General features: G+C 44.4%; 1 protein-coding gene across 5 annotated transcripts in view; it reads right to left on the bottom strand.

The window, feature by feature from the left end:
• Positions 1-19,132, bottom strand: part of TMPRSS6 (transmembrane serine protease 6) — a 377,861-nt gene that overhangs the window by 172,876 nt on the left and 185,853 nt on the right. For 4 of the 5 annotated variants that reach the window (XM_063940656.1, XM_063940658.1, XM_063940659.1 and 1 more), the window contains one exon: positions 17,877-17,915. The exons of the other annotated variant lie outside the window; for it this stretch is intronic. In XM_063940656.1, coding sequence (XP_063796726.1) covers positions 17,877-17,915 — 39 coding nt within the window. The remainder of the gene's footprint in view (positions 1-17,876; positions 17,916-19,132) is intronic. 5 annotated transcript variants of the gene reach the window in all.

Here is a 19,132-nt window from a genome sequence, read left to right as displayed (position 1 = left end):
CCCTGAAGGAAAAACTGCAAATATTGTTCAAAAAGAAAGTTTGTAATCAATGTGTACAATATAAAATATACATCACAATATTACATGTAACTACTATCTTTGTACAATTATTTCTGCTGAGCAATAACAGACATGCACACGAGCGAAGCCGCGGGCAAACGCTAGTGTATATACTAATATATATGTATGTATATATATATATATATATATATATATAGACAAATAAATCCTTCCCTCAGACCGGTGTGGTACTTGGTGGAAGAAAAACAGGCGGCACTCCAAGGTCTTTCAAAATGAACTTTGTATTGAAAAAGTTACAGCATGGTGCAAAAGCAACGTTGCTTTTGCACCATGCTGTAACTTTTTCAATACAAAGTTCATTTTGAAAGACCTTGGAGTGCCGCCTGTTTTTCTTCCACCAAGTACCACACCGGTCTGAGGGAAGGATTTCTTTGTCTATATGCAGCAGAGGAGGGCACCCGGGCACAATTATCGCATTCCTCATCCAGAGTGCCGGATAACACAATCCTATATATATATATATATATATATATATATATATATTTATATATCAGTGGTGGCACAGTGTACCTGCAGAATATTAAATACACTCTATATACTAGAGAGACTCTTGGGGATATGACATCTATGATGGAAGATAGAGATGACAGACATGCATACAGGGCGAGCATGCACAGTAGCGCATTTAGGGGCCGATTTATCACCATCCGCATCTGATGATGATCACTTTACTGCAAAGGGGTCCCAGTGCAGCACATGGAGGACCCAATCCCCGGCTCCTAGGACTGGTAAGTATGATTTTTTTTTCTTCCTTCCTTTTTTTTTTTTTTACCAGTGATCAGCTTGTGTGTCTATCGGACACACATAGCTGATCACACTGGCCGGGTCACACACACAGCTTTCTCTGCCGGGGAGCAGAGAAAGCTGTGCAAATGGCTGCAGTGCTGCCCTGTGATTACGCCAGCTTTTTTGATGTGGAAGAAGCCAGAGGAAAGCCACCCAAACGTGGGAAGATAGTGCCTTGGTCAGGATTGAAATCATGACCCTGTGGCAGTGAGGAAGTAATGCTATCCACTACGCCTACTAAGTAGCGATATACCTAACCACCAGCAAAGTGTGCTTGGAAATTGTAATAAAGCATGGGCAGTTACATATAACTATTAGCCTATTTAATTAATGCTTGTGACCACCCTCCTTGGTGCTGACCGGTTTACTATGTGAATAGAGCAGCACAAGCAGTTCTATAAGAAAAAAATAAGAATTTACTTACCGATAATTCTATTTCTCGTAGTCCGTAGTGGATGCTGGGAACTCCGTAAGGACCATGGGAATAGCGGCTCCGCAGGAGACTGGGCACAAAAGTAAAGCTTTAGGACTACCTGGTGTGCACTGGCTCCTCCCCCTATGACCCTCCTCCAAGCCTCAGTTAGGATACTGTGCCCGAACGAGCGTACACAATAAGGAAGGATTTTGAATCCCGGGTAAGACTCATACCAGCCACACCAATCACACCGTACAACCTGTGATCTGAACCCAGTTAACAGCATGATAACAGAGGAGCCTCTGAAAAGATGGCTCACAACAATAATAACCCGATTTTTGTAACAATAACTATGTACAAGTATTGCAGACAATCCGCACTTGGGATGGGCGACCAGCATCCACTACGGACTACGAGAAATAGAATTATCGGTAAGTAAATTCTTATTTTCTCTGACGTCCTAGTGGATGCTGGGAACTCCGTAAGGACCATGGGGATTATACCAAAGCTCCCAAACGGGCGGGAGAGTGCGGATGACTCTGCAGCACCGAATGAGAGAACTCCAGGTCCTCCTCAGCCAGGGTATCAAATTTGTAGAATTTAGCAAACGTGTTTGCCCCTGACCAAGTAGCTGCTCGGCAAAGTTGTAAAGCCGAGACCCCTCGGGCAGCCGCCCAAGATGAGCCCACCTTCCTTGTGGAATGGGCTTTTACAGATTTTGGCTGTGGCAGGCCTGCCACAGAATGTGCAAGCTGAATTGTACTACAAATCCAACGAGCAATAGTCTGCTTAGAAGCAGGAGCACCCAGCTTGTTGGGTGCATACAGGATAAACAGCGAGTCAGATTTTCTGACTCCAGCCGTCCTGGAAACATATATTTTCAGGGCCCTGACTACGTCCAGCAACTTGGAGTCCTCCAAGTCCCTAGTAGCCGCAGGTACCACAATAGGCTGGTTCAAGTGAAACGCTGAAACCACCTTAGGGAGAAATTGAGGACGAGTCCTCAATTCTGCCCTGTCCGTATGAAAAATTAGGTAAGGGCTTTTATAGGATAAAGCCGCCAATTCTGAGACACGCCTGGCTGAAGCCAGGGCCAACAGCATTACCACTTTCCATGTGAGATATTTTAAGTCCACAGTGGTGAGTGGTTCAAACCAATGTGATTTTAGGAACCCCAAAACTACATTGAGATCCCAAGGTGCCACTGGAGGCACAAAAGGAGGCTGTATATGCAGTACCCCCTTGACAAACGTCTGAACTTCAGGAACTGAAGCCAGTTCTTCCTGGAAGAAAATCGACAGGGCCGAAATTTGAACCTTAATGGACCCTAATTTTAGGCCCATAGACAGTCCTGTTTGCAGGAAATGCAGGAAACGACCCAGTTGAAATTCCTCTGTAGGGGCCTTCCTGGCCTCGCACCACGCAACATATTTACGCCAAATACGGTGATAATGCTGTACGGTTACATCCTTCCTGGCTTTGATCAGGGTAGGGATGACTTCATCCGGAATGCCTTTTTCCTTCAGGATCCGGCGTTCAACCGCCATGCCGTCAAACGCAGCCGCGGTAAGTCTTGGAACAGACAGGGTCCCTGCTGGAGCAGGTCCCATCTTAGAGGTAGAGGCCACGGGTCCTCTGTGAGCATCTCTTGAAGTTCCGGGTACCAAGTCCTTCTTGGCCAATCCGGAGCCACGAGTATAGTCCTTACTCCTCTCCTTCTTATGATTCTCAGTACCTTGGGTATGAGAGGCAGAGGAGGGAACACATACACTGACTGGTACACCCACGGTGTTACCAGAGCGTCCACAGCTATTGCCTGAGGGTCCCTTGACCTGGCGCAATACCTGTCTAGTTTTTTGTTGAGGCGGGACGCCATCATGTCCACCTTTGGTTTTTCCCAACGGTTCACAATCATGTGGAAGACTTCTGGGTGAAGTCCCCACTCTCCCGGGTGGAGGTCGTGTCTGCTGAGGAAGTCTGCTTCCCAGTTGTCCACTCCCGGAATGAACACTGCTGACAGTGCTATCACATGATTTTCCGCCCAGCGAAGAATCCTTGCAACTTCTGCCATTGCCCTCCTGCTTCTTGTGCCGCCCTGTCTGTTTACGAGGGCGACTGCCGTGATGTTGTCTGACTGGATCAGCACCGGCTGACCTTGAAGCAGAGGTCTTGCTAGGCTTAAAGCATTGTAGATGGCCCTTAGCTCCAGGATATTTATGTGAAGTGATGTCTCCAGGCTTGACCACAAGCCCTGGAAATTTCTTCCCTGTGTGACTGCTCCCCAGCCTCTCAGGCTGGCATCCGTGGTCACCAGGACCCAGTCCTGAATGCCGAATCTACGGCCCTCTAGAAGATGAGCACTCTGCAACCACCACAGGAGAGACACCCTTGTCCTTGGTGACAAGATTATCCGCTGATGCATCTGAAGATGCGACCCGGACCATTTGTCTAGCAGATCCCACTGGAAGGTTCTTGCGTGGAATCTGCCGAATGGGATTGCTTCGTAAGAAGCCACCATCTTTCCCAGGACCCTTGTGCATTGATGCACTGAGACTTGGCCTGGTTTTAGGAGATTTCTGACTAGTTCGGATAACTCCCTGGCTTTCTCCTCCGGGAGAAACACCTTTTTCTGTACTGTGTCCAGGATCATCCCTAGGAATAGAAGTCGTGTCGTCGGGATCAGCTGCGATTTTGGAATATTGAGAATCCAACCGTGCTGGCGCAGCACTATCTGAGATAGTGCTACTCCGACTTCCAACTGTTCCCTGGATCTTGCCCTTATCAGGAGATCGTCCAAGTAAGGGATAACTAAAACTCCCTTCCTTCGAAGGAGTATCATTATTTCGGCCATTACCTTGGTAAAGACCCGGGGTGCCGTGGACAATCCAAACGGCAGCGTCTGAAACTGATAGTGACAGTTCCTTACCACAAACCTGAGGTACCCTTGGTGAGAAGGGTAAATTGGGACATGTAGGTAAGCATCTTTGATGTCCAGAGACACCATATAGTCCCCTTCTTCCAGGTTTGCAATCACTGCTCTGAGTGACTCCATCTTGAATTTGAACCTTTGTATGTAAGTGTTCAAGGATTTTAGGTTTAAAATTGGTCTCACCGAGCCGTCCGGCTTCGGTACCACAAATAGTGTGGAATAGTACCCCTTTCCCTGTTGTAGGAGGGGTACCTTGATTATCACCTCCTGGGAATATAGCTTGTGAATGACTTCCAATACTGCCTCCCTGTCTGAGGGAGACGTCGGTAAAGCAGACTTTAGAAAACGGCGAGGGGGAGACGTCTCGAATTCCAATTTGTACCCCTGAGATACCACCTGAAGGATCCAGGGGTCCACTTGCGAGTGGGCCCACTGCGCACTGAACTTCTTGAGACGGGCCCCCACCGTGCCTGAGTCCGCTTGTAAAGCCCCAGCGTCATGCTGAGGACTTTGCGGAGGCGGGAGAGGGCTTTTGTTCCTGGGAACTGGCTGTTTGTTGCAGCCTTTTTCCTCTCCCTCTGCCACGGGGCAGAAATGAGGCGCCTTTTGCCCGCTTGCCCTTATGGGGCCGAAAGGACTGCGCCTGATAATACGGCGTCTTCTTAGGTTGAGAAGCTACCTGGGGTAAAAATGTGGATTTTCCAGCAGTTGCCGTGGCTACCAGGTCTGATAGACCTACCCCAAATAACTCCTCCCCCTTATAAGGCAATACTTCCATGTGCCTTTTAGAATCCGCATCACCTGACCACTGCCGCGTCCATAAACCTCTTCTTGCAGAAATGGACAGCGCGCTAACTCTTGATGCCAGTCGGCAAATATCCCTCTGTGCATCACGCATATATAGAAATGCATCCTTCAAATGCTCTATAGTCAGTAATATACTGTCCCTATCTAGGGTATCAATATTTTCAGTCAGGGAATCCGACCACGCCAGGCCCGCACTGCACATCCAGGCTGAGGCGATTGCTGGTCGCAGTATAACACCCGTGTGAGTGTATATACATTTTAGGATATTCTCCAGCTTTCTATCGGCAGGTTCCTTTAGGGCGGCCGTATCAGGAGAGGGTAGTGCTACCTGTTTAGACAAGCGTGTGAGCGCTTTATCCACCCTAGGGGGTGTTTCCCAACGTGCCCTATCCTCTGGCGGGAAAGGGTACGATGCCAATAACCTTTTAGGAATTATCAGTTTTTTATCGGGGGAAACCCACGCCTCATCACACACTTCATTTAATTCCTCGGATACAGGAAAAACTACAGGCAGTTTTTTCTCACCATCAGTATCCGTGTCTGCCATTTGAGGTAACGGGCGTTTTAAAGCCCCTGATGGCGTTTGAGACCCCTGGACAGGCACAAGCTGAGTAGCCGGCTGTCTCATGTCGTCAACTGTCTGTCGTAAAGAGCTGACACTGTCACGGAATTCCTTCCATAAGCTCATCCACTCAGGTGTCGACTCCCTAGGGGGTGACAACTCTATAATAGGCAATTGCTCCGCCTCCATCTCATTTTCCTCCTCAAACATGTCGACACAATCGTACCGACACACCGCACACACACAGGGAATGCTCTGATAGAGGACAGGACCCCACTAGCCCTTTGGGGAGACAGAGGGAGAGTATGCCAGCACACACCAGAGCGCTATATATAGACAGGAATACCACTATAAAATGTGCTTTTCCCTTTATAGCTGCTGTTAGTATCAAAACTGCGCCAAATTAGTGCCCCCCTCTCTTTTTTTACCCTTTTCTGTAGTGCAGGACTGCAGGGGAGAGTCAGGGAGACGTCCTTCCAGCGGAGCTGTGATGGAAAATGGCGCCCGTGTGCTGAGGAGATAGGCTCCACCCCCTTCTCGGCGGCCTTTTCTCCCGCTTTTTGGTGAGTTCTGGCAGGGGTTAAAATACATCCATATAGCCCTGGGGGTTATATGTGGTGTATTTATGCCAGCCAAGGTGTTTACATTGCTGCTCAGGGCGCCCCCCCCTAGCGCCCTGCACCCTCAGTGACCGAAGTGTGAAGTGTGCCTGAGTAACAATGGCGCACAGCTGCAGTGCTGTGCGCTACCTTGTTGAAGACTGATGTCTTCTGCCGCCGATTTTTCCGGACCTCTTCTTGCTTCTGGCTCTGTAAGGGGGCCGGCAGCGCGGCTCTGGGACCGAGCTCCGAGGCTGGGCCTGTGTTCGGTCCCTCTGGAGCTAATGGTGTCCAGTAGCCTAAGAAGCCCAAGCTGGCTGCAAGCAGGCAGGTTCGCTTCTTCTCCCCTTAGTCCCTCGATGCAGTGAGCCTGTTGCCAGCAGGTCTCACTGAAAATAAAAAACCTAAAACTAAACTTTCACTAAGAAGCTCAGGAGAGCCCCTAGTGTGCACCCTTCTCGGCCGGGCACAAAAATCTAACTGAGGCTTGGAGGAGGGTCATAGGGGGAGGAGCCAGTGCACACCAGGTAGTCCTAAAGCTTTACTTTTGTGCCCAGTCTCCTGCGGAGCCGCTATTCCCATGGTCCTTACGGAGTTCCCAGCATCCACTAGGACGTCAGAGAAACAAGGCTCAGTGGTTTATCTGAGAGTGAAATTATTTCAACCCATCCTACACTAAGGACAAGAAGTAATTTGGTCTTGAATAAAACTGTGTGTTAATGGATGCCAATTCAGTGCTGAGTGTGGCTGGTGGGCATGGCATTTCTTCTTCCTATTTATCCTGACCCCAATTCCATCTCTTTACCACCTCACTGAGGTGAGAACAAAGAAACAAAACCCCCAAAAAACAAGTAACCTTGCACCTTGGCAAAGCCATGTTGTACTGCAGATGATGCAGTGTTAAAAATGTGCCTAGAGATTTACAGGTGAAACTCAGAAAACTAGAATATCGTGCAAAAGTTCATTTATTTCAGTAATTCAACTTAAAAGGTGAAACTAATGTATTATATAGACTCATTAAATGCAAAGTGAGATATTTCAAGCCTTTATTTGTGATAATTTTGATGATTGTGGTTTACATTTTAAAATAACCCCAAATCCAAAATCTCAGAAAATTAGATTATTACATAAAATCAATAAAAAAAAGGATTTTAAATACAGAAATGTCGACCCTCTGAAAAGTATAATCATGCATATGTACTTGGTTTGGGCCCCTTTTGCATGAATTTCTACTTCAATGCGGCGTGGTATGGATTCTATCAGCCTGTGGTACTGCTGAGGTGATATGGAAGACCAGGATGCTTCAATAGCGGCCTTCAGCTCTTCTCCATTGTTCGGTCTCATGTCTCTCATCTTTCTCTCGGCAATACCCTATTGTCAGGCCCGGGTGTTTTTGTGAATCCGTTAACCCGGGACCAACCACAGGTGTAGGTGCTGGGCTATGAAGAAAGCAGGGAGGACGAAGAAAGTTCCGATTCATATATTTATTCAAAATAACAATTCAGTAAAGAGTTAACTGACAAGTTGTTAATCATCATATTATACTGAAGTATTGCAGGAATAATATGCAAGAGAAAACTCAAAAATACATAAAAGAAATGTTCATGGAAACATATGCAAAACAAGCTGATGAATAAATGTTGGATTGTCCAAATATAAACGAGCTTTGATGCTGAACTGCAGAATATGATTAACTGGATAATGCAGACATGAAGAGATAACTGTAAGGATTTGCAATGGAGTTTTGAGAGTTAACTGAGAGACTGTGAAGAATTATCCTTGTTATGACAACATAGCAAATATAAACAAGCTTTGATGCTGAACTGCAGAATGTTATTAACTGAATAATGCAGACATGAAGAGATAACTGTAAGGATTTGCAATGGAGTTTTGAGAGTTAACTGAGAGACTGAAGAATTATCCTTGTTATGACAACATAGCAAATATAAACAAGCTTTGATGCTGAACTGCAGATTGTGTTTAACTGGTTAATGCAGACATGGAGAATTAACTGTAAGAATTGGCAATGGAGCTTTGAGAGTTAACTGAGAGACTGTGATGAATTATCCTTGTAATGACAACATAGCAAATAAAAGTACTGAATTGGGTTACTTGCGGGTTCCGGAGATCACTGTGAAACTGTAGTAGAAGACAAGGTGATGAATGGGTTAAATGCAGAGTTGAACAAACGAACAGCTGAGAGAAACAGAATCCTCCAGACTTTGAATGAAAGGCAGACTGACAAGGTAACCTCATGCAGGACACTGGGAATCCAACTATTTCCAATAGGAGTGCAATTAACTGACAGCACAGCAGAGAGCCGGTGGATCTTTCAGCAGTGAAGGCTGCAGACGGACCTCTGGGAACGGAGGCGATATCTGGACCACGGGAATCACACAGGAATGCACGGAGAGAGCTCAGAGCTAGAGCACAGCTTTGATACAACAAAGCACTGGCCCAGAGTAACATAATCCCAGCCTACTTAAAGGCAGCACAAGCACGGGATTGGCTTACACCTGCCCACAGGTGTTTTCACAAGTGCTCTGTATTAGCTATTTGGTCTCCAACATGGCCACCTCCTATACAGCAGACACACCGCAGTGCCTTAGGCCATTTGGTCCCCGCACTCACAGTTCCCAGACTCTGCATTACCTGTGCCATTGATCACGCCGTGTCCCCACACGGGCACACAGCACCGCGAGCAACCGCACTGGCAACGGATGAACCCCAGAACCCGCAGAGGTAAGAGACCGGTTCGTGACAGTACCCCCTCCTCTAAGGGTGGTCTCCGAACACCTTTGAACCTTATCAGGATTTTTGGAGAAGTATTTCTGTACCAGTCTTGGAGCATGAACATCTTCAGAGAAAACCCAGGATCTTTCCTCTGGACCGTAACCCTTCCAGTCGACCAGAAACTGTAAACGTCCATATCGGGAACGTGAGTCCACAATCTCTTTAACTTCAAATTCCTCATTCTGCAAAGAGTGAACTTTAGGAGATTTGGACTGGGTAGTACGGAACTTATTGAGAATCAAAGGCTTCAGTAAAGATGTATGAAAGGCGTTAGGAATTCTCAAAGACGGTGGCAACTTGACTTTGTATGACACAGGGTTGAGTACCTTAACAATGGGAAATGGACCAATAAACTTGGGAGCAAATTTCTTAGAAGGAACTTTGAACTTGAGATTGCGCGTAGAAATCCAAACTTGGTCTCCCACTTTGTAACTCGGTACAGCTTTACGTTTTCTATCTGTAAAAGATTTATAACGAGCGGAAGTTTTGACCAAGGACTTACGTACACAACTCCAGATGCTAGATAGACGTTGAAGCTCTTGATCTGCTGCTGGAACCTCTAGGGCTGGCAATGGATGAAACTATGGTGGAGAACTTCTTGGACTCTTATGTTGGGCACATTTAGGACATGCTGCTATAAACTCTTGGACATCGGCTTTGAGACGTGGCTACCAATAAGACTGTTGAATAAATTTGAGAGTCTTTAGAACCCCAGGATGACCCATGAAGGAAGAGGAGTGAGCCCAGGTAAGCAGCCGTTTTCGAAGACTTGTGGAGACAAAGGTCTTGCCAGGCGGAGGAACTGGAGAGGTTCGAGTCATTAAGAAGGACGTAGGATTCACAATGGCTTGATTCGTGGTAGCATCATCTAATTCAGAAGAAGCAAAGGACCGGGAAAGGGCATCTGCCTTTTTGTTCTGAGACCCTGGACGATAGGTGAGCTTGAAATCAAATCGTGTGAAGAAAAGCGACCATCTAGCTTGTCGTGGATTCAAACACTGAGCTGACTGCAGATACAGAAGATTCTTATGATCAGTATAAACTGTAATGCGATGTTGTGCTCCTTCTAGAAGGTATCTCCACTCCTCAAATGCCAACTTGATGGCAAGTAATTCTTGCACACCGATTGCATAATTACGTTCGGCCGGGAGGAACTTACGGGAGAAATATCCGCAGGGATGGACCTTTTTATCTTCAAAGACTTGTGATAACACAGCTCCTACTGCTTCTGTAGATGCATCCACCTCTAGTAGAAAGGGACGATTCAAATCAGGCTGTCGAAGAATGGGGGCTGACACAAAGGCTTGCTTTAAATCAGAGAAGGCTTTGATTGCTTCAGAAGACCAGTTCGTAGGATTTGCTCCCTTGCGAGTTAGGGCTGTGATGGGAGCAGTTAACGTAGAATAATTCTTAATGAATCTCCTATAGAAATTAGCAAAGCCGAGAAATCGCTGAATCCCCTTGAGAGTTGTAGGAGTGGACCAATCCCGGATAGCTCGCGTCTCTGGGATGGATAGCGGATGAATTTGTCCCCTAGGAGGGGTCTTGCCCGGAACCAGGACGACTGGGCAGTCCCATTCACGATGAGGAGGTAGAGAGTCTGCTGCTTGCTTACTGGAAACATCCGCAAGGGATTGATACACCGGAGGTAGATCGGAAAGGCTAATTGACCGAAGAGGTACAATTGTAGCTACACAGTCCTTGGTACAAGATTTACCCCATGAAAGGACTTCCATGGTTTGCCAATTAAGTTGAGGATTATGTTTCTGCAGCCAAGGTAAACCAAGTATCACATCTTGAGAGGCTTTGGGAATCACGTAGAAGGAGAGGTATTCAGAATGGAGCTCACCAACTTTCATCTTGAGACATACGGTTCGATGAGTAATTATACCATCTGGAATTCGACTTCCATCCACTGCTGTAACAGCAACAGCTGCTTCCAGGGGCATGGTTTGAACTTTAGACCGTATGACAAAGGCTGAGGAGATGAAGTTCTTGGCTGCCCCGGAATCTAGGAGGGCTGAAACTTTCACTGTAGAACTTGGAACTTCTAATTGAATAGACAAGGTTGGCTCTTTCCCAGAACGTGATTCTAAAGTAACTCCTAGTTTAAACCTCTCTTGAATAAGCTAGGAGGCGAGAGTTTCCCGGTCGGAGTTTGCAGAATTTAACTAAATGTTCGGAGGACCCACAGTACATGCAGAGGTTACCCTGTCGACGACGAAGTCGTTCCTCCTCTGTGAGGCGAGAGTGCCCAATCTGCATAGGTTCTTCAGTCATTACTGGAGACTGTGATGAAGAATCTTGTCGAGGTCTAGGATGATCACGTGGACTGGATCGCTCTGCCCTGGATTTCTCTAAACATCGCTCCCTGTAACGTAGATCAAGTTTGTTACAGAGAGAAATCAATTCATCCAGTTTAATTGGCACATCCCGGATAGTTAAATCATCCTTGATTCTTTCTGAAAGTCCATTCCAAAACGCGGCGATCAGGGCCTCCTCATTCCAGTTTAACTCTGAAGACAACGTGCGAAACTGAATAATATATTGACTGACAGGACGTAAACGTTGACGTAGACGGAGAATCTCCAAGGATGCTGAGGTGGTCCTGCCTGGTTCGTCAAAGATTCTCCGGAAGGAAGATACGAACTCTTTGTAATTAGAGAGGATAGGATCACCTCTCTCCCATAATGGTGATGCCCACTCCAGAGCCTGACCGGAGAGGAGGGCAATAATATATGCAACCTTAGAACGAGCTGATGGGAAACTGGCAGACATCAGTTCAAACTGGATCTCGCATTGATTCAGGAATCCTCTGCAAAGTTTTGGAGTTCCGTCAAACTTACTCGGAGAGGGTAACTGCAAGCGGGACGTAGGCAGCGTCACAGGAGAAGCTGTAGTGGTAACTGGGACATCTGGGGTTGGAATCTGGACTTGGAACGTTTTAATAGCTGTATGAAGAGTCTCTAAACGGTCTGCCATAGTTTGCATAAACTGCACTATTTGTGTCTGTATAGACTCCTGGTTTTCCAGACGGGAAAGGATATCTGACGTAGCACCGCCTCCTGCGAATTGGTCACTTGACGGATCCATGTGGCCAGTGCTTACTGTCAGGCCCGGGTGTTTTTGTGAATCCGTTAACCCGGGACCAACCACAGGTGTAGGTGCTGGGCTATGAAGAAAGCAGGGAGGACGAAGAAAGTTCCGATTCATATATTTATTCAAAATAACAATTCAGTAAAGAGTTAACTGACAAGTTGTTAATCATCATATTATACTGAAGTATTGCAGGAATAATATGCAAGAGAAAACTCAAAAATACATAAAAGAAATGTTCATGGAAACATATGCAAAACAAGCTGATGAATAAATGTTGGATTGTCCAAATATAAACGAGCTTTGATGCTGAACTGCAGAATATGATTAACTGGATAATGCAGACATGAAGAGATAACTGTAAGGATTTGCAATGGAGTTTTGAGAGTTAACTGAGAGACTGTGAAGAATTATCCTTGTTATGACAACATAGCAAATATAAACAAGCTTTGATGCTGAACTGCAGATTGTGTTTAACTGGTTAATGCAGACATGGAGAATTAACTGTAAGAATTGGCAATGGAGCTTTGAGAGTTAACTGAGAGACTGTGATGAATTATCCTTGTAATGACAACATAGCAAATAAAAGTACTGAATTGGGTTACTTGCGGGTTCCGGAGATCACTGTGAAACTGTAGTAGAAGACAAGGTGATGAATGGGTTAAATGCAGAGTTGAACAAACGAACAGCTGAGAGAAACAGAATCCTCCAGACTTTGAATGAAAGGCAGACTGACAAGGTAACCTCATGCAGGACACTGGGAATCCAACTATTTCCAATAGGAGTGCAATTAACTGACAGCACAGCAGAGAGCCGGTGGATCTTTCAGCAGTGAAGGCTGCAGACGGACCTCTGGGAACGGAGGTGATATCTGGACCACGGGAATCACACAGGAATGCACGGAGAGAGCTCAGAGCTAGAGCACAGCTTTGATACAACAAAGCACTGGCCCAGAGTAACATAATCCCAGCCTACTTAAAGGCAGCACAAGCACGGGATTGGCTTACACCTGCCCACAGGTGTTTTCACAAGTGCTCTGTATTAGCTATTTGGTCTCAACATGGCCACCTCCTATACAGCAGACACACCGCAGTGCCTTAGGCCATTTGGTCCCCGCACTCACAGTTCCCAGACTCTGCATTACCTGTGCCATTGATCACGCCGTGTCCCCACACGGGCACACAGCACCGCGAGCAACCGCACTGGCAACGGATGAACCCCAGAACCCGCAGAGGTAAGAGACCGGTTCGTGACACCTATAGAGAGCTTGGACAGTATTGTCAAGAAAAGGCCATTCAAAAGTGTGGGGTAGCTTCACAAGGAGTGGACTGAGGCTGGAGTTAGAGCATCAAGAGCCACCATACACAGACGGATCCTGGATATGGGCTTCAAATGTCGTATTCCTCTTGTCAAGCCGCTCCTGAACAACAAACAACGTCAGTAGCATCTTACCTGGGCTAAAGAAAAAAGAACTGGTCTGTTGCTCCGTGGTCCAAAGTCCTCATTAATGATGAGAGCAAATTTTGCATCTCATTTGGAAACCAAGGTCCCAGAGTATGGAGGAAGAATGGAGAGGCACACAATCCAAGATGCCGGAAGTCCAGTGTGAAGTTTCCACAGTCTGTGTTGATTTGGGGAGCCATGTCATCTGCTGGTGTTGGTCCACTGTGCTTTATTAATTCCAGAGTCAACGCAGCCGTATACCAGGACATTTTAGAGCACTTCATGCTTCCTTCAGAAGACAAGCTTTATGGAGATGCTGACTTCATTTTCCAGCAGGACTTGGCACCTGCCCACACTGCCAAAAGTACCAAAACCTGGTTTAATGACCGTGAGATTACTGTGCTGGATTGGCCAGGAAACTCGCCTGACCTGAACCCCACAAAGAATCTATGGGGCATTGCCAAGAGAAAGATGAGAGACATGAAACCGAACTATGCAGAAGAGCTGAGGGCCGCTATTGAAGCATCCTGGTCTTCCATAACGCCTCAGCAGTGCCACAGGCTGATAGAATCCATGCCACGCCGCATTGAGGCAGTAATTCATGCAAAAGGGGCCCAAACCAAGTACAGGTTGAGTATCCCATATCCAAATATTTCGAAATACGGAATATTCCGAAATACGGACTTTTTTGAGTGAGAGTGAGATAGTGAAACCTTTGTTTTCTGATGGCTCAATGTACACAAACTTTGTTTAATACACAAAAGAATTAAAAATATTATATTAAATGACCTTCAGGCTGTGTGTATAAGGGGGGTAATTCCAAGTTGATCGCAGCAGGAAATTTTTTAGCAGTTGGGCAAAACCATGTGCACTGCAGGGGGGGCAGATATAACATGTGCAGAGAGAGTTAGATTTGGGTGGGTTATTTTGTTTCTGTGCAGGGTAAATACTGGCTGCTTTATTTTTACACTGCAATTTAGATTGCAGATTGAACTCACCACACCCAAATCTAACTCTCTCTGCAAATGTTATATCTGCCCCCCTGCAGTGCACATGGTTTTGCCCAACTGCTAAAAAAATTCCTGCTGCGATCAACTTGGAATTACCCCCAAGGTGTATATGAAACATAAATGAATTGTGTGAATGTACACACACTTTGTTCAATATACAAAGTTATAAAAAATATTGGCTAAAATGACCTTCAGGCTAGGTGTATAAGGTGTATATGAAACATAAATGCATTCTGTGCTTAGATTTAGGTCCCATCACCATGATATGATATCTCATTATACTATGCAATTATTCCAAAATACGGAAAAATCCCATATCCAAAATTCCTCTGGTCCCAAGCATTTTGGATAAGGGATACTCAACCTGTACTGAGTACATATGCATGATTATACTTTTCAGAGGGCTGACATTTCTGTATTTAAAATCCTTTTTTTTATTGATTTTATGTAATATTCTAATTTTCTGAGATTTTTAGATTTGGGGTTATCTTAAACTATAAGCCACAATCATCAAAATTATAACAAATAAAGGCTTGAAATATCTCACTTTGCATGTAATGAGTCTATATAATATATTAGTTTCACCTTTTTAGTTGAATTACTGAAATTAAAGAACTTTTGCACGATATTCTAATTTTCTGCGTTTCACCTGTAGATTAGACAGGTCAGTGTTCAAACTCAAATCTAAATTGCTGGGTGATTGGTACTTTATCACCGTTTAATTTATCACTCTCAAAGGCTTGATAAATCTGGCCAGTATCTTTCTTGCTTTGCTACACCTCACAATGAGAGGGAGCAAAGCAAATGGGGTCTATTCATGGAGCAGTGAAAAGAATGGAGAAGTGAGCCAGTGGAGAAGTTGCCCATGGCAACCAATCAGTGTTGAGGTAACATTTATATTGTACATTTATTAAAAGTATAAGTAGCGGCTGATTGGTTGCCGTGGGCAACTTCTCCACTGGCTCACTTCTCCACTCTTTTCACTACTTCATGAATAGACCCCATGGTTTGGTATACAGTTTAAGACTCAGGGATCTATTCATGAAGCAGGGAAAAGAGTGGATAAGGGAGCCAGTGGAGAAGTTGCCCATGGCAACCAATCAGCTGCTATGTATAATTTTACAGAACTCATTTTATAAATGTTACCTCAACACTGATTGGTTGCCATGGGCAACTTCTCCACTGGCTCACTTCTCCACTCTTTTCACTACTTCATGAATAGACCCCTTAGAATGAAAATTCATAATTATTATGAAAAAAATATTGTTTCCTCCCACCCTTCCCCATATTTTGGATTTTTTTTTTTATAAGACAATAGATAATAAAAAAAGGCAGTGAACTCAAAATTCTGGAACTATTATCTATGATTGTCATAAATTACAGTAAAATACAAGCACGTGTATTTAATGGATTAGATCATAAACATTTTGCACAATAAAAGAATGTCATTAATTTCTCCGGATGTCCCTATGACGTGTAAAATAAAATGCATAATTTTAGTCACACCTCTAGAGAACTGAGGAAAAGATAAAATAAAAGGCACAGATACAGATTTTATTGTACAGGAGTTGTTAGTAAACATTTTGTACATTGAGACAAAAAGACATTGCTAATTCAATGATTTAAATTAAATCCAAAAATTAATGCAAATTAAGCCCAAATCACAGTATACTGAACATGGATTCACATTAATTGTACTGGAGATCACCTTGTGTACTTGGGTTTCTGGTCACGAATTAGTGGAGCAACTAATGCAATTACAAAAACTAAATTCAGACAACCCGTCTACAGGCAGCGCAAGTGACGCGTGCCACATAAATGGCTATCATTTAGAGGAAGCAGAGAAATTGCACTAGAGTCTAACCTGCTACGGTACTCTGACTTGATACAGTACCCACTGTCTAGAACAGTAGTTTTTGTGGTTGGTGAGTCAAAAATTGTATAGAGTACACTTAGAAATACAATGTAAAAAAATACACAAAACTAGTAGATTCAAAGAACAGCCTTCCAAAAATAACATAGTAAAGGCTTACTTGCCTACTCTGCCAAATTTGAAGAGATCTCCTAGAATCCTAGAGTAGCAGCCATCTCACACCCTGTCTTCTTCTGCAGTGAAGTGGGAAGAGCTATGATAATACAATTCAGCCTCCGGAGTTGTCTCTGGAGCCTCCACCTCCAGGTTCCCCCAGAGGGGTTCCACAAAGCCAGCAACTATGGAAAAGCTAAGGGGCATATTTAATAGTCATCGGGTTTCAGACCTAATAATTATAATTTGTTAACGCCACTAATTGCGGCAATAAGAAATTTGCATGTCCCTGAATGTGCTAAAATCAAATGCAGGGATAGGGGCTCTGAAAGGGGCCATCACTGCGATGTATAAAGAATAGAAATGAAAACAAAAGCATTTCCCTTCTATATTGGGAGCTGGGACCTTTCTGTGCATGTATGGCCAGTAGACAATGTATGTGCAGCGGCCACTGCCGGGGAGGATTCTGGAGGTACTCTCCCTATTTAGCCCATAGGCTACTATATGATAATGTCATCTGGAGATGGCATTATCCTATTGAGGCAAAGCTCCGGAATGCTTCACATTACAAAACTTGGTAAATCTGGCAACTTTACAGCCTCCATACAAACCTACACAGCAGATATTGGAGGTACATTCAGGGGATCCTTAATATTTGCTGGTATCCCACCAAGACGAGTGTTTTCTGGGAATATCCTGCAAATATTATTTGATACATAGGCCTCTAAATAAGGAGCGAGTAAAGCCATTTTGCAACATTCACTTACATCAAAGCCTGTATACTTCTGAGCTAAATCATATACTTGGAATAGCTGATTAAACACTAACAAAAGCAGGCCAGGTCCAACGTGCTGACTGCGAGAGCTGACATTACAAACAGCTGCTATGAAGGAGTGCTTATTCACCATGAATAACTGCGGGGCAATTCAAAGCTAGTGCATCTGTGACTATAGCCGACAGTCCAAGAATGTTCTGCACTCACTGCATATTGATGGAGAAATGCTAGTTACTTCACCTTAAGCACAACTTAGGCAGCCTCCAGCTGTATCGCCTGAAGCACCCAGCAATTGAAGGCATTGAAGGAACGTCAACTTCTAAACGGTGGGGGTCACTGGGGAGGGTATGTTTTACTCCACGTTCTACTCTGCAATAAAATAAGGTCAAACGCTTTTTTTTTTTTTTCTATTTTCAAGTTTGTGGTTTCTTTTCTCTTTCCTTTTCTTATCTAGTGATTTTTTTTCCATTTCACCATTTCCTTATTTCAACAGAATCATTTTAATTGAATTAATTGAAGCACAGTGGTAGCAGGAGATGATGTGGCTTGCCTACCAGTACTGGAGGAGAACAGCTGCTTCAGTATGCTGGCTTCTGAAAACATAATTCCAAATAAATTAAAAAGAAAAGCAAAAGTTCTCAATCAGCAGAATGGAACACAGTGGGTAGCAGGAAACATAGTTAGCAATTCTTATTTTAAGAATAAGATTGGCTTACTGCAAGAATGCAAGCTAGGTGAGGCCTTCAAGTGCCTGTTTGTGATATGAGAACCTTCAGATGGAATGGATATTAGTAATTGATTGCAATTACAGATTATACCATATAAGGCTGTTTCTGGCGTTAGCTATGAGGTGACCTGGGGTCTTTCTGACGGTAGTGCTGAATGTATGTCCCTGAGAAAAGACAAAGTAAACTTCAAGTTTGTGGGTTGTATATTCTGATTTAGGAAGAATTATATTCATGTGCATGTCTGGCTTGAAAGAATACATATATGTATAAATAAAATATTACATTAAAAGTAAGGAGGTAATCACCTTTAGATAGTTATTACAACAGCAACACAACAAACACATATAGATAAAAAAGCATAAAGGCAAACATTTAGGGTCAAATGCAGTTTAACACAAGTTTATTTGCAGAGCATTATATTGTGTGAATGTGACTTGTGTACAGCGGTGGATTTTACCTAGGGGCTGCCGGGCTCCAGCTCCCTCCTTCAGGCTGGGCACATTGATGATGATGAGCATTTAGTTCCATGCATGCTATGCGGAGCAATTGCAGTAGACTTGTGTCCAACTTTGGATCATCCCCATCAGTGTTTGTCACAACAGAAAATGGAGATAGTGGCTGATAGATGAAAACTAATATTGACCAGAGGCATTGCTCAATGGAAGGGCCATAATGCCACACTGCTTTACCATAAGCCATCGTTGTAAATTCTCAAAATGATTTTACATCCTCTCTGGACAATGTATTAATATATACAACAAACACGTCATACACCGAATATTTTCAGGAAGAACCTCTCCCGAGCTTCACGAGGATATTCAGCAAACCCCTATGTCCAACTTCATTTTGTCATAATGCATACCTCTCAATATTTGTTAAAAAAAAATAAAAATAAATCAGGACCCTTTAAACCCCACTTCTGACCCACAAAGATCAGGGCCGGTGATACAACCGCAGGGAATGGGTACTGAAGGGCTTGTGGTAAATATATAACACATGACCACGCCCCCTACTGAAAAATAAATGAAATATGAAAAATCCAATGCGTGAAGGGGAGACATCTGTCTGCCCCAGCAGCTCCT

This window comes from Pseudophryne corroboree, chromosome 9, assembly GCF_028390025.1.
Source record: "Pseudophryne corroboree isolate aPseCor3 chromosome 9, aPseCor3.hap2, whole genome shotgun sequence".
Lineage (NCBI taxonomy): Eukaryota > Metazoa > Chordata > Amphibia > Anura > Myobatrachidae > Pseudophryne > Pseudophryne corroboree.
This window is presented reverse-complemented; position numbering and strand designations above follow the sequence as displayed.